The 15,637-nt window shown below is 41.8% G+C and overlaps 1 protein-coding gene across 1 annotated transcript in view; it reads left to right on the plus strand.

Annotated features, from left to right (window-relative positions):
• SYTL5 (synaptotagmin like 5) overlaps positions 1–15,637 on the plus strand; it is a 121,507-nt gene that overhangs the window by 40,303 nt on the left and 65,567 nt on the right. The window contains exons 3-4 of the mRNA XM_077807219.1: positions 5,868–5,983; positions 10,797–10,929. Coding sequence (XP_077663345.1) covers positions 5,868–5,983; positions 10,797–10,929 — 249 coding nt within the window. The remainder of the gene's footprint in view (positions 1–5,867; positions 5,984–10,796; positions 10,930–15,637) is intronic.

A 15,637-nucleotide genomic window follows, 5' to 3' on the forward strand; every position in this document is an offset into this window, starting at 1 on the left:
TTCTCTAGCAAGGGCTAAAGAGGTTCGGAGGGTGTTTTGTAGGTTGGTTACAAAGTCCAGAATGTTAGTTCCTGGAGAAGGTGTAAATCCCTCCCATTGCTGCTTCACCAACTGCAATGGCCCCTTAACCTCACGGCCATATACAAGTTCAAATGGGGAAAACCCTAAACTGGGGTGTGGTACAGCTCTGTAGGCAAAGAGCAACTGCTGCAACACTAGGTCCCAATCATTGGAGTGCTCATTTACGAATTTACGTATCATGGCCCCCAAAGTTCCATTAAACTTCTCCACCATGCCATTTGTTTGATGGTGGTAAGGAGTGGCAACCAAGTGATTTACCCCATGAGCTTCCCAAAGGTTTTCCATAGTCCCTGCCAGGAAATTAGTCCCTGCATCGGTGAGGATGTCGGAGGGCCAACCTACCCTGGCAAAAATGTCTGCTAGTGCCTGGCACACACTTTTAGCCCTGGTGTTGCTTAGAGCTACTGCTTCCGGCCATCGGGTGGCAAAATCCATGAAAGTTAGTATGTACTGCTTTCCTCTGGGTGTCTTTTTCGGAAAAGGACCCAGAATATCCACAGCTACTCGCTGAAATGGAACTTCAATGATGGGGAGTGGCTGGAGAGGGGCTTTGACCTGGTCTTGGGGTTTTCCCACTCTTTGGCACACCTCACAAGACTGGACATAGGTAGAAACATCCTTGCCCATTCCCTCCCAGTGGAATGACCCCCCCAAACGGTCTTTGGTCCTGTTCACCCAAGCATGGCCACTAGGGTGATCGTGGGCTAAGCTCAAGAGCTTGGCCCGGTATTTAGTTGGAACTACCAACTGTCTCTGAGGATGCCAGTCTTCCTGGTGTCCACCAGAAAGAGTTTCCTTGTATAAAAGTCCTCTTTCTACAACAAACCTGGATCGATTAGAAGAGCTGAGAGGCGGTGGGTTGCTCCGTGCCACCGTCCAAGCTCTCTGGAGGCTTTCATCTGCTTCCTGTTCGGTCTGGAACTGTTCCCTTGATGCGGGAGACATCAGTCCCTCATTGGATTGTGGACCTAGGCTTGGTCCCTCTGGAAGCGATATAGGGGATGGAGCTGTTTCTGTTGACTGTGAACCGCTCTCTGCTGGTGCACTATGTTGGGATTCAGGCTCCGGCTGAGCCTCTTGTGTAGGGTTATCGGCTGCTGCCAGTTCAGGTTCAGTGGGGCCCTCTGGTGTTGAGGTTGCAAGTACTGGATTCAGTGCTGACACGGGGTCTGGTGTTGGTTGTTCGGCTGGTTCCGGTTCTGGGACTGGTTCCACTACTGCTGTTGCAGACATTGGCCTGAGGTCTAGGTCCATCACCTCTGACCGGGTCCTGATAGCAGTTTCCGGAACAGAGCTAGGCCTCACGGCTTGTTTAGCCTGGCTGCGGGTGACCATTCCCACCCTCTTGGCCTGCTTCACATGATTGGCCAAGTCTTCCCCCAACAGCATGGGGATGGGATAATCATCATAGACTGCAAAAGTCCACATTCCTGACCAGCCCTTGTACTGGACAGGCAACTTGGCTATAGGCAAATTGAAAGAGTTGGACTTGAAGGGTTGAATCGTCACTTGGATCTCTGGGTTGATTAAATTGGGGTCCACTAAGGAAGCATGGATAGCTGACACTTGTGCTCCGGTGTCCCTCCACGCGGTGACCTTCTTCCCGCCCACACTCACAGTTTCCCTCCGCTCCAAGGGTATCTGGGAGGTATCTGGGCCTGTGGACCTCTGGTGTGATTCCGGTGCAATGAACTGTAATCTGTTGGGGTTCTTGGGGCAGTTGGCCTTTACATGCCCCAGCTCGTTACATTTAAAACATCGTCCAGCTGACGGGTCACTGGGGCGAGGAGGGTTGCTGGAGAACGGGGTGGCAGGACGATAAGGGGTCTGGAGGGTTCTTTGGGAGGTAGGTGGGGCCTTGGGCGGCCCCCGGTAATAGGGTGTGGTCTGGGGTGGTCCCTTCTGGTCTCCGCTCCAACTGCGACCAGTTTTCTTCTTCTCTGCCACCTCCACCCATCTGGCTCCAATCTCTCCTGCCTCGATTACAGTTTTGGGTTTCCCATCTAGGATGTATCTTTCTATTTCCTCAGGAACACCCTCTAAGAATTGTTCCATTTGCATTAGGAAGGGCAAATTTACTGGAGATTCAACACTTGCTCCTGATATCCAGGCATCCCAATGTTTCACAATGTGGTAGGCATGTCGGGTAAATGACATGTCTGGTTTCCACCTTAGGGCTCTGAACCTCCGACGAGACTGCTCGGGTGTTATCCCCATTCTGACTCTCGCCTTGGATTTAAACAGTTCATACTTGTTCATGTGTTCTTTAGGCATTTCAGCTGCCACCTCAGCTAAGGGTCCACTGAGCTGCGGCCTCAGCTCTACCATGTATTGGTCAGTAGAGATGTTGTACCCAAGGCAGGCCCTTTCGAAGTTTTCTAGGAAGGCCTCAGTATCATCGCCTGCCTTGTAGGTGGGGAACTTTCTGGGATGGGAAGTGGTACTTGGAGAAGGATTACTAGGGTTTGTTGGGATATTCTGCTGAGCCTTTATCTTCTCCATCTCCTCCACATACTTCCTCTCTTTTTCCTTCTCCTCCAGTTCTTTGTCCCTCGCTTCCATAGCTCTCCTGTGAGCAGCCGCTTGGTGTTGTTCTGCTTCTCTCGCTGCCTCCCTTTCTTGTTCCTTCTTCAGCCGCATGAGTTCTATCTGTCTTTCATGTTCCCTTTGTCTTTCCTCAGCCTGAAATTTGGCTAATTCGAGCTGTAGTCGAGCCGCGGATTTTGCCATTCTAACCTCTCTGTTTTTAACTAACTTTACACCCGAGGTTTAGAAATAAACAAACAAAACTTGGCTGTAAAATTTTGCTGTGCTGGAATAGAATACCTATTCTCTGATAGTGATTGTCAGCCTACAGAAAAAGACAATTCCCTTGTCTCTGCTCTGGGCCCAAATTAAAGCAAAAAACCTCCAACTACTTGGAAACCTGCTTACCCAGCCCAAAGAAAAAAAAATTCCCTTTCAAACCTGTGCTCCTTGTAAAACAAAAAAAATCAAAATCCTAAAAAAAACACCCTGCCACTTTTGTCTCCAGGCAAATGGGTAGAGCACACCCCCCCTATTTACTTTTTGGAAGAAAAGAAAAAAAAAACAAAACTCTGGGTTGGACGACTGTGAATTTCCCTGCAGGAGTTAAGTACCCTGCCTCCAGGCAAAGAAAACCTGCAATTCACAAAGATAATCCCCTTTTGTCTCTGCTTGGCCAGAAAGCAGGGAAAACCCAAGCTGCTTTCAGTTTCAAAGCTGCTTCAAAGCCACAGGAAAAAAAAATTCCTTTTTAAAATCTGTATTTCTAGTTCAAAAAATCTCAACTGGATCTCAAAATGATTTCAGGTTAATCCCACCGCTGCCACCATGTCAAGGTTCCTCCCCCACTCTGAACTCTAGGGTACAGATGTGGGGACCTGCATGAAAAACCTCCTAAGCTTATCTTTACCAGCTTAGGTCAAAACTTCCCCAAGGTACAAAGTATTCCACCCGTGGTCCTTGGAATGGCCGCTACCACCACCAAACTAATACTGGTTACTGGGGAAGAGCTGTTTGGACGCGTCTTTCCCCCCAAATACTTCCCAAAACCCTGCACCCCACTTCCTGGACAAGGTTTGGTAAAAAGCCTCACCAATTTGCCTAGGTGACTACAGACCCAGACCCTTGGATCTTAAGAACAATGAACAATCCTCCCAACACTTGCACCCCCCCCTTTCCTGGGAAATGTTGGATAAAAAGCCTCACCAATTTGCATAGGTGACCACAGACCCAAACCCTTGGATCTGAGAACAATGAAAAAACATTCAGTTTTTTACAAGAAGACTTTTAATAGAAAATAGAAGTAAATAGAAATGAAGAAATCCCCCCTGTAAAATCAGGATGGTAGATATCTTACAGGGTAATTAGATTCAAAAACATAGAGAACCCCTCTAGGCAAAACCTTAAGTTACAAAAAAGATACACAGACAGAAATAGTTATTCTATTCAGCACAATTCTTTTCTCAGCCATTTAAAGAAATCATAATCTAACACATACCTAGCTAGATTACTTACTAAAAGTTCTAAGACTCCATTCCTGGTCTATCCCAGACAAAGAAGACTACAGACAGACAGACCCTTTGTTTCTCTCCCTCCTCCCAGCTTTTGAAAGTATCTTGTCTCCTCATTGGTCATTTTGGTCAGGTGCCAGCGAGGTTACCTTTAGCTTCTTAACCCTTTACAGGTGAGAGGAGCTTTCCCCTGGCCAGGAGGGATTTCAAAGGGGTTTACCCTTCCCTTTATATTTATGACAACACTCAAGATTCGATGCAGCCTAGAGTAACTCCTTCTTCCCCTTCAACCAGTTTCCATAAATAAAAATAAAATACTTTTGTATGTAGTATGTAGTATTAGTATTAAGCAATTATGAGATAAAACAGCCTTTTAAATCAAGCTTATTTATTTTACTTTAAAAATGTTTTGATCTACTTTGTTCCTTGTAAAAATGAGGGCTGGTAGCAGTCAGTAACCAAGCATGTGGCAAGCAGGTGCTGGGTAAGCTTCATTGTACAGTTTTGCTAGCGCGCCTCAGTGTGGACCTGCCAAATGCTGCTCTTCCAGTCAGTGTTGGGCCTCTTCTAAGCAGAAACCGCATATCTGATTCAGTTTTGGTGGTTATGTGAGCTAGAATGGGACCACCAAACTGCTTTTCCCATATGACTAAACAGGGCCTCTGGGAACGAAGGGACACCCAGTATGGTGATGTCTATATTGCGGTTGGGGTTGTGATTTGCAGCTGGTGTAGACATCAGATTACCTTACACAATGCTCTGGTGAGATTAGATGATATTATTTTTTCAGTTTTACAATTGGGGAGCTGAAGCACATTGATGTTCAGGCCTCAATTTTCAGAAATCCAATTAATTTTGGATACCTGAGGGCTTGATTCTTCAGAGTACTTAACATTACACATGTTCGAATCACTGCTTCCATTTCTTTCAGTTGAATGCTCAGCACTGCTGCAAATCAGACCCCAGGGTCTCATATTGCTTACCCAGAAAATGAGGAACACCTGTGAAAAATTTGTTTTAAGTGACTTGCCCAGCATCACACAGGAACTCTGTGCAGAGGCTGCTATAGAATCCAGTTCCCCAGGGCAGCCTTCAGCTGCCTTAATCATGAGACCCTTCTTTCTCTTCCTGTAGTCCCTTGCCTCATTCAGTACAAACCTTCCCACAATTCTGCAGAAAACAAAGCAGAGCTTCTGCAGACAACAGGGTCCGGGGTGCGGGGGGTTGCCCTAGTAGAGACTTCTCTTCCTGTGCCTCCTGCTCCTCTCTGCCCCACCCTCACTTCTGACCCTGCTCTCCTCTCCTCCTATCTATCCCTCATCCCATCTCTTAAAAAACATTTGGGGCAGGGGAAGGCATTGTAAATTAAAAACTGAAAATGTTTATTGGACACTAAATACAAAATCAAGAACTTCTAACTTCTATTGATGATCAAAAATGTTTTGGTTCCAGTTTTTCCTGAAACCATGAAAATTTTGATGAAAATCAATTTTTATGCAAGCTTCCATTTAACCAAAAAGCCATTTTTCACTTAGGGAGGAGGGAGTTTTCACAATTTTTCTGCCAAATCTATTCTATTATATTACACTTTGCAAGCTAATTTTTGATTCTTTAGCTTGTACTGTGTGACTGTGATCCATAGCTGTATGTGTGCATGTTGGGTGGACAACGTCCTGAGGATTTAAGAAACAGTTTTGGCTGGTTGGAACAGTTCATGTGTGCATTTTGTTTGGTTTCTTTCTCATGTAGACAGCTAAGGATAGTGACAGGTGAATGGTTTTTTGAAGAGAGGGCAAAGCGCTTCAAGCAATCCAACCTCCTTGGAACTGATGTTGTCAGACAGTCCATCCTACGCAAAGCCTCAGGTAAAAATAAGAATGCACAAGAAAAGTTGTTCTCTGTTTAGGCTTATATTTTAACCTAGTTGTCAAAATGTTTTACCAATGTGGGTTTTATCCTTCATATTATAGAACTCCTAGCCTGTATCAATACTTTCAATAGAGTAATAGATTCTAAGGCCAGAAGGGACCATTGTGATAATCTAGTCCGACCTCCCGCGTAACACAGGCCATGGAGCTTCCCCAAAATAATTCCTAGAGCAGAACTGTTAGACATTTAATCTAGATTTAAAAGTTGCCAGTGATGGAGAAACCACCACAACCCTTGGTAAACTGTTCTAATGGTTAATTACTCTCACTGTTCAAATTTATACCTTATTTCCACTCTGAATTTGTCTAGCTTCAACTGCCAGCCACTGGATCATATTATACCTTTCTGTGCTAGATTGAAGAGCCCACTATTAAATATTTGTTCCCAATGTAGGTATGTGTAGACTGTAATTAAGTCACTTCTTTACCTTCTTTTTGTTAAACTAAACAGATTGAACTCCTTGAGTCTATCACTATAAAGTATGTTTTCTAAACCTTTCATCATTATCGTGGCTCTTCTCTGAACCCTCTCCAACTCATCAACATCCTTCTTGAATTCTGTGACCAATTCTGATGCCCACTATTCCAGCAGTGGTCGCACCAGTGCCAAATACAGAGGTAAAATAACCTCTGTACTTCTACACGAGATTCCCCTGTTTATGCATTCCATGATCACATTAGTTCTTTTGGCCACAGCATGATCAGCTGATTATCTATCGCAACCCCCCTCCCCATCTTTTTCAGATCTGTTGCTTCCCAGAATAGTCACTATCCTGTAAGTATGGCCTACTTCCAGTGTTCCTAGATGTATACATTTATATGTAGCCATATTAACACACACGTTGTTTGCTTGCACCCAGCTTACCAACAATCCAGATATCTCTGTATCAGTGACCTGCTCTCTTCATTTATTTACCACTCTCTCTGCAAACTTTATCAGTAATAATTGCATGTTTTTCTTCTAGGTCATTACTAGAAGTGTTAAATAGCATAAGGGCCAAGAACCAATCCTTGCAGGGCCCCGCTAGAGATATACTCGTTCGATGATGATTTCCCCGTTTACAGTTACATTCTGAAACCTATCCGTTTTTCATCCATTCAATGTGTGCCATCTTAATTTTGTATCACTCTAGCTTTTTAAACAAAATGTTGTGTGGTACCAAGTCAAATGCCTTACAGAAGTCTCTCTATTACATCAACTCTATTACCTTTATCAAGCAAACTTTTATTCTTAAAAAAAAAAATCCAGTTAGTTTGACAGGATCTATTTTTCATAAATCCATGTTGATTGGCATTAATTATATTACACTCCTTTAATTCTTCATTAATCAAGTCACATATCAGTTGCTTCATTATCTTGCCTGGGATAAACATCAAACTGTCAAGCCTGTAATTACCCGGGTCATCCTGTTTACCTTGTTAAAATATTGGCATGACATTAGCTTTCTTCTGGTCTTCTGGAACTTCCCTGATATTCCAAGAGCTATTGAAAATCAATACTAACAGTCCATCAAGTTCCTCAATCAGCTCTTTTAAAAGTTTTGGATGCAAATTATCTTGATAAATTGATTTAAACTCTCTAACTTTAGTTGCTCCTGTTTAACATTCTCGAGATACTAGTGGAATGGAGAGAGTGTTGTGTTATATGACATGATTACATAGTCTCCCCCCACACACACACAATACAGAACAAATATTTATTGAAGATTTTTTGCTTTTCTTTATTATTATTGATAATTCTACCATTTCCATTTAGTAATGGAATGATACTATTGTTAGGACTTTTTGTGTTTCTAATATACTTTAAAAACTCCTTATTGTTCTTAACTCTGCTGGCCATAGATTTCTCCTTGTGTCCCTTTGGTTCCCTCTTCGGTTTTCTACAGTTACATTCCTTACTATCAACTTCCCCTTTCTTCCATTTGTTATTTCTTAATCTTTTTTATTTTTTATAGTTGTCTTCTAAACCCGGTGATATTTTTAACCAACATGGCCTTCTTCCTTGATTGTGGCTTCTTTGGCATCTAGTAAAGTGTTCCTAAACAATTCCCAATTATCACTGAATTTGAATAATAATTATGTATTAGTCAGCTTTTTTATTTTGCAACTAAGGTCTGAAGAGTACTGGATACTTTACAGAACATTGAAAAGAACACCCTCTCTACTCTGAAGAGCTTACTATTTGTATGTGATCTTGACCAAAATAAACATAGACAAATTATTCAGTAGTGCAAGATCTCTCAAATTTCATTTTCTGGATCCTTACATACAGACATTCCAGCATGAATTACGCTGACCTCTAAACATTAACTATCATAGAATCATAGAATATCAGGGTTGGAAGGGACCTCAGGAGGTCATCTAGTCCAATCCCCAACTAAATCATCACAGACAGGGCTTTGTCAAGCCTGACCTTAAAAACTTCAAAGGAAGGCGATTCCACCACCTCCCTAGGTAATGCATTTCAGGGTTTCACCACCCTCCTAGTGAAAAAGTTTTTCCTAATATCCAACCTAAATCTCCCCCACTGCAACTTGAGACCATTACTCCTTGTTCTGTCATCTGCTATCACTGAGAACAGTCTAGATCCATCCTCTTTGGAACCCCCTTTCAGGTAGTTGAAAGCAGCTATCAAGTCCCCCCTCATTCTTCTCTTCCGCAGACTAAACAATCCCAGTTCCCTCAGCCTCTCCTCATAAGTCATGTGTTCCAGTCCTCTAATCATTTTTGTTGCCCTCTGCTGGACGTTTTCCAATTTTTCCACATCCTTCTTATAGTGTGGGGCCCAAAACTGGACACAGTACTCCAGATGAGGCCTCACCAATGTCGAATAGAGGGGAACGATCACGTCCCTCGATCTTCTGGCAATGCCTCTACTTATACATCCCAAAATGCCATTGGCCTTCTTGGCAACAAGGGCACACTGTTGACTCATATCCAGCTTCTTGTCCACTGTAGCCCCTAGGTCCTTTTCTGCAGAACTGCTGCCTAGCCATTCGGTCCCCAGTCTGTAGCGCTGCATGGGATTCTTCCGTCCTAACTGCACTTATCCTTGTTGAACCTCATCAGATTTTTTTTGGCCCAATCCTCTAATTTATCTAGGTCCCTCTGTATCCTATCCCTACCCTCCAGCGTATCTACCTCTCCTTCCAGTTTAGTGTCATCTGCAAACTTGCTGAGGGTGCAATCCACACCATCCTCCAGATCATTAATGACGATATTGAATAAAACCGGCCCAAGGACCGACCCTTGGGGCACTCCCTTTGATACCAGCTGCCAACTAGACATGGAGCCATTGATCACTACCCATTGAGCCTGAAGATCTAGCCAGCTTTCTATCCATCTTATAGTCCATTCATCCAGCCCATATTTCTTTAACTTACTGGCAAGAATACTGTGGGAGACCGTGTCAAAAGCTTTGCTAAAGTCAAGGAATAACACGTCCGCTGCTTTCCCCTCATTCACAGAGCCAGTTATCTCATCATAGAAGGCAATTAGATTAGGCAGGCATGACTTGCCCTTGGTGAATCCATGCTGACTGTTCCTGATCACTTTCCTCTCCTCTAAGTGCTTCAGGATTGATTCTGTGTGGACCTGCTCCATGATTTTTCCATCTTTGCCACTTCTTTTCCCCCCCATGGAACTCAAATTGTAATTCTCTACTGTACTAAACTTTTTTTTTTCTTATTCTGTGTGGGGGAAGACTCGCTAAGTGCTAGATCACAGGCTGTATACCAGCTTCTTTGTACCTCTTTATTCTGAGTCAACATCTTAACTTTCCCATCACCTAGATACCCATTGCACATGCACATACATGTTTACACGTGGATAATGTGGTCTGCTTCACTGATCCAACAGGGGATAGCACATATTACATTCCTCAGAGCTGCATGCATGTCTCACCTCCACTACAGCGTCACCAGTTTAAGGAGTAGGAGTTATTTCTGAATACAAAGGTCCCTCCTCTCAGATGAACTATTTTAACACTTCACCCACATGCCACCATCTAAGTACAGCCTGTGTTTTCCAGGTAGTGTTTATCATATTCAGCAGCTAACTTACAGTGACTAAGTGTATTTAGGAAGAAGGAGGGCTGGCTGCTATTAAAAGAAAATTACTATGAATTCTGATATTCTACTTGGCAAAATTTTGACCTTTCTGGTATGTGTGCCACCTCAAGAATTATCCATTGGCACATGACTAGCATTCTTGGTTTTCTGTCTTTATTTTATGCAAGATATCGAGATGTATATTTTGTTTATATTACTGTATTTGTGTATTTATATTTTTGTTAGATATATTATGAGAAGAAAAGGTAATGTCCAAAGCATTTTGTCCACATTTTCCTCCCAGTTGAAAACATTTTTAATGCAGAGAATGTGCTCTCTCACTTAACACAGGAAGAGCTATAAACTGCAAAGTGTATTTTTTCCATGTTCCTCCATCACTAAATTTATTTAATTTATTAATTAGCAACAAAGTTGGGGGCATAATTCAAAGGAAAATGTTGAAAAACAAACAAAGAAACCAACAACAACCCACCTGCATCAAAGTTCTAAAATAACTAAACTAAAACTGGTTACTTTTGTGATGCTTTCTTATTTAAAAAAGAAACTGAGCTATGCAAAAATGGCTTTGTGATAGTCTGAACAGGTTTTTTTATTAATTTAAAAACAATATTCTATCTATATCAGATGCACACTTGGCATATCTTGTCTTTATTTCCCTAAATATTTTTTTTCTCCTTCAGATACTGTTTCTGGTAAGAAAGAAGGAGGGCAAGCCAAAGATCACACCCAGGAGAATGCAGAGCAAATGCAAGATACCCCAGCTTCCTCCACAAGTGGGCAGAAATCAATATTCAGTGGACCCAGAAAGTTAGGGTAAAGTCTTGAACTTTGGAAACTGATCATTCAGAGTACAGCACCTCTGAGCAGATTTTCTTTTGAATCTCTCCAGTCTCCCTCTCTCTCTTTCTCTCTGTGTCTCCAGTATTGCAGATCACACCAAAATCTCCCAGGGTTAGAAACAATCTGCTTTGAAACAATTGCTATAATTAGACTGCAGTCTCCTAGGAAATGCAGCTATAATTACCTTTTGCTACAAGGTAGCAGCAAAAGGCAATGGCGACTATTGGATTTTTCCTCCTGGTAAGAGGTTAACACTTCGAATTTGAAGTGTTTCTAAGTGTGCTTCTACTCTGAAAAATGGCTGTAAAAATGGCACCTTGAAGCTCCATGTTTGTTTCCTCTGAGTGGCTTCCGCATAAAATTAGCTCAGTTCACAAGGAAAATGATGTTTTGCCCCTAACTTCCAGCTCTGTGACCCTCCCCCCCATGTGATCTGAAAGCTATGTTCTCTTTTCATGAAGCCTCTTCAGTAAATAAAAACGGTGCTTGGGTATATGATGGCCTCTGTGACACCTGTGCAACCTCGTTGTTTCCAGAACATTCCCTCATGTTTGTAAAGAACGAGCGATACACGTGCGGTGGGGTTGAATAGTTGTTATTGGGGCATAAATTGGCATTGATGCATGGGGAGGACAGAACTCAGCTTAACTTTCAGATCGTGGGCTGAGTTATCCAGGCTTGCAATTAGAAAAACAACTTTTTATTGGTAAATTGAGCAAATTTTGACAGGGAACATAGATCCTATAGGTTTCAGAGTAACAGCCGTGTTAGTCTGTATTTGCAAAAAGAAAAGGAGTACTTGTGGCACCTTAGCTACAGCTCACGAAAGCTCATGCTCAAATAAATTGGTTAGTCTCTAAGGTGCCACAAGTACTCCTTTCTTTTTATAGATCCTATAGTTACTCTTCATAGGAAAAGCTCTTGGTTAAGAGTTTGCTAATTACTACTGACTGAATTGCTATGCAGGTGCATCTACAGCATATAGAGTATGTAAATTATGAGGGCTGTGATGGTCAAGGGAATAGAGGAGTGAACTGGACCTCTGACAATCAATCCAAAACTTCACTTGATTTTTCCTCATTAACGTTGGATAAAAGAAGCAGCTGCGGCTTCTGAGTACTCCTATGCAGATGAAGGGGATACAGCCTAAGGAATCGGTGGCACTAAAAATTGCATTTAATTACAGTTCATGCAGATAATAGCCATGGTGAAGGTATCTTGAAAATCGGCCTCCTTAGTGGAGTGGAGCATTTACCATCTTTGTTGTGAACACTTAGTAGCACAGTAACTAAATGTTTAGAGAACTGATTTATGCCTGTTTCTTATCTTCCCTTTTTATTGCAATTCACCCCCAAATGGGAAAATCTGCTATGGTTAAAATGTCAATATTTCAAGTGACAAATCATCTCCAAAGGGGAAAGATTTATTGCAGAGAAAGCTAGGAAAACATGGGAATTGTCATATTGGGTCAGACCCAAGCTTTACAGAATCTGGTATCCTGTCACTGACTTTGGCCCAGTGCAGGAACTCAAGAGCAAAGTGTAAGAAACCTTCACTAGACAGCTTTTGGGTTATCTGTCCCTCACATTAGGCCTTATCGTGGTCTCTAATACTTAGAGTTTGGCTGATTCCTGGACACAAGGTGGTCTGCAATAATAATAATATATAAAATTATTAATAATTCCTCCAACATTTTATCATTAGTCTTCATAACTCTGGACATTCTTGTTATCCATGTAAATATCCAATTCATTTTTGAATCTTGCTGAATTCTTGGCTTCAACAGCTTCCTATGGCAATGAGTTCCACAGCCTAATTACAAAGAAGTATTTTCTTTGATCAGTTGTGAATTTGCTTACTTATTATTTAATTGAATGTCCCCTTGTTCTTGTGTTAGGAGACAAGGAGAATAGAAGCTCCCAGTCTACTTTCTCTAGGCCACGTTTTTGTTATTTTGTATACCTTTATAATACTCCCTCTTATTCATCTCCTTTCTAGGATAAACAATCCCAATCTTTTCAGTCTCCATATGAGAGTATTTCTATGTTGATTTCGCTAATCATTCTCCTCATCCTTCTCTGAACCCCTCTAGTTCTGTCATATCCTCTTTGAGATGGGGTGACCAGTATGGCACACAGTATTATTCTTTAAGTGCTGGTCCCTTTGTATATTCTCTGTGGGTGCGCATTCACTCCATGTGCTTAAGGCTGAAAGATTTTTCAATAGCAGTGTCTGTTAGTCCATGGCTGTGCCTTACACCTCCTTGTACTCTAAACCAAGAGGATAAGGGGTGGTGTGAACCAACCACCTCCCCATTTCATTTCTACCGCTCATGGTCTGAGACCGAGCCCTCCAGTGCCCACTGCTTTTGCTAGCGTTCCCACATGAACTGTTTTGTTTCTCTTGTACATAGTTTTATCTTAGCTAGTTAGTAGGACTGTTGATTAATTGCAGTTAACTCATGCAATTAACTCAACAAAATTAATCGTGATTTAAAACATTAATCCTGATTAATCACAGTTTTAATTGCACTGCTAAACAACTGAATACCAATTTAAATTTATTAAATATTTTGGGATATATTTCTACATTTTCAAATATATTGATTTCAATTACAATGCAGAATACAAAGTGTACAGTGCTTACTTTATATTATTATTTGTATTACATATATTTGGACTGTAAAAATTATAAACAAAAGAAATAGTATTTTTCAATTCACCTCATACAAGTACCGTAATGGAATCTTTATCGTGAAAGTGCAACTTACAAATGTAGATATTTTTTGTTACATAAATGCACTCAGAAACAAAACAATGCAAAACTTTAGATCCTGCAAGTCCACTCAATTCTACTTGTTCAGCCAATCACTAAGACAAACAAGTTTGTTTACATTTACAGGACATAATGCTGCCCGCTTCTTATTTACAATGGCACCTGAAAGTGAGAACAGACGTTTGCATGGCAATTTTGTAGCCGGCGTTGCAAGGTATTCACATGCCAGATATGCTAAACATTCGTTGGGCCACTTCGTGCTTCGGCCACCTTTCCGGAGGACATGTGTCCATGCTGATGCTGCTCGTTAAAAAAATAATGGGTTCGTTAAATTTGTGACTGAACTCCTTGGAGGGAGAATAGCACGTCTCCTGCTCTGTGTTTTACCCGCGTTCTGCCATGTATTTCATGTTCTAGCAGTTTCAGATGATGATCCAGCATGTTGTTCGTTTTAAGAACACTTTCACTGCAGATTTGACAAAACATAAAAAAGATATCAATGCGAACTTTCTAAAGATAGCTATAGCACCTGACCCAAGGTTTAAGAATCTGAAATGCCTTCCAAAATCTGAGAGGGACGAAGTGTGAAGCATGCTTTCAGAAGTCTTAAAAGAGCAACTCTCTGATGTGGAAACTACAGAACCCAAACCACCAAAAAGGAAAATCAACCTTCTGCTGGTGGCATCTGACTCAGATAATGAAAATGAACATGCGTCGGTCCACACTGCTTTGGATCGTTATCGAGCAGAACCTGTCATCAGCATGGACGCATGTCCTCTGGAATGGTGGTTGAAGCATGAAGGGACATATGAATCTTTAGCACATCTGGCATGTAAATATCTTGTGATGCCAGCTACAACAATGTCATGTGAACGCCTGTTCTCACTTTCAGGTGACATTGTAAACTAGAAGCAGGCAACGTTATTCCCCGCAAATGTAAACAAACTTGTTTGTGTGAGTGATTGGCTGAACAAGAAGTAGGACTCAGTGGACTTGTAGGCTCTAAAGTTTTACATTGTTTTATTTTTGAGTGCTGTTATTTTTTGTACATAATTCTACATCTGTAAATTCAACTTTCATGATAAAGAGATTGAATTACAGTACTTATATGAGGTGAATTTCCAGTACTTGTATGAGGTGAATTGAAAAATATTTTTACAGCACAAATATTTGTAATAAAAAATAAATATAAAGTGAGCACTGTACACTTTGTATTCTGTGTTGTAATTGAAATCGGTATATTTGAAAATGTAGAAAAGATCCAAAAATATTTAAGTAAATGATATTCTTTTATTAACAGTGTGATTAATTGTTTTAATCTTGCAATTATTAGTGATTAATTTTTTAATCGCTTGACAGCCCTACTAGTTAGCTGTTAGTGTTAGTAGATAGTTTGAAGCTTAGGGGTTTCCTACCATTTGGGGCTCTTAGTATGCCCATGGTTCCAGGCTTTTAGCTCTGTCTGGCCTGCTCCCAGGTCTTCCCAATCAGTGACCTTCACAAGAGCTGCTTGTACTGTCTCAGGAAACAGACATTCCTCCAAGTGTGCAATCTGCCATTTCTTTCCCCCTCGGACCAGACAGTTGCGGGAGTTCTGACTCTGCGAGTACTTAATGGAACAGGAACGAGGACCAGTAATCAGGCAAGGAGGCAGGAAATTGGTCTCAGGGGTCTGGGCACAAGCAGGCCTAGCATCTAATTGCTCAGACAAGAGGTGGGACAGGAACAGGCAGCTTTATGCCTGGTGGTGTGCAATCAGCAGTCTGTTGCTAGTCATCTGACCTTGCTGAGTCAGTGGATGTAGTCTCTGGTGGTGGGGCGTTAGTTGTGGTTCCCTCATCTCAGCTTGCAGTATGGTGGCACGGAGAGTAAGGCTTTTGTTTGGCAACCCCATGGGCCTGGGTTT

This window comes from Eretmochelys imbricata, chromosome 1, assembly GCF_965152235.1.
Source record: "Eretmochelys imbricata isolate rEreImb1 chromosome 1, rEreImb1.hap1, whole genome shotgun sequence".
Classification (NCBI taxonomy): domain Eukaryota; kingdom Metazoa; phylum Chordata; order Testudines; family Cheloniidae; genus Eretmochelys; species Eretmochelys imbricata.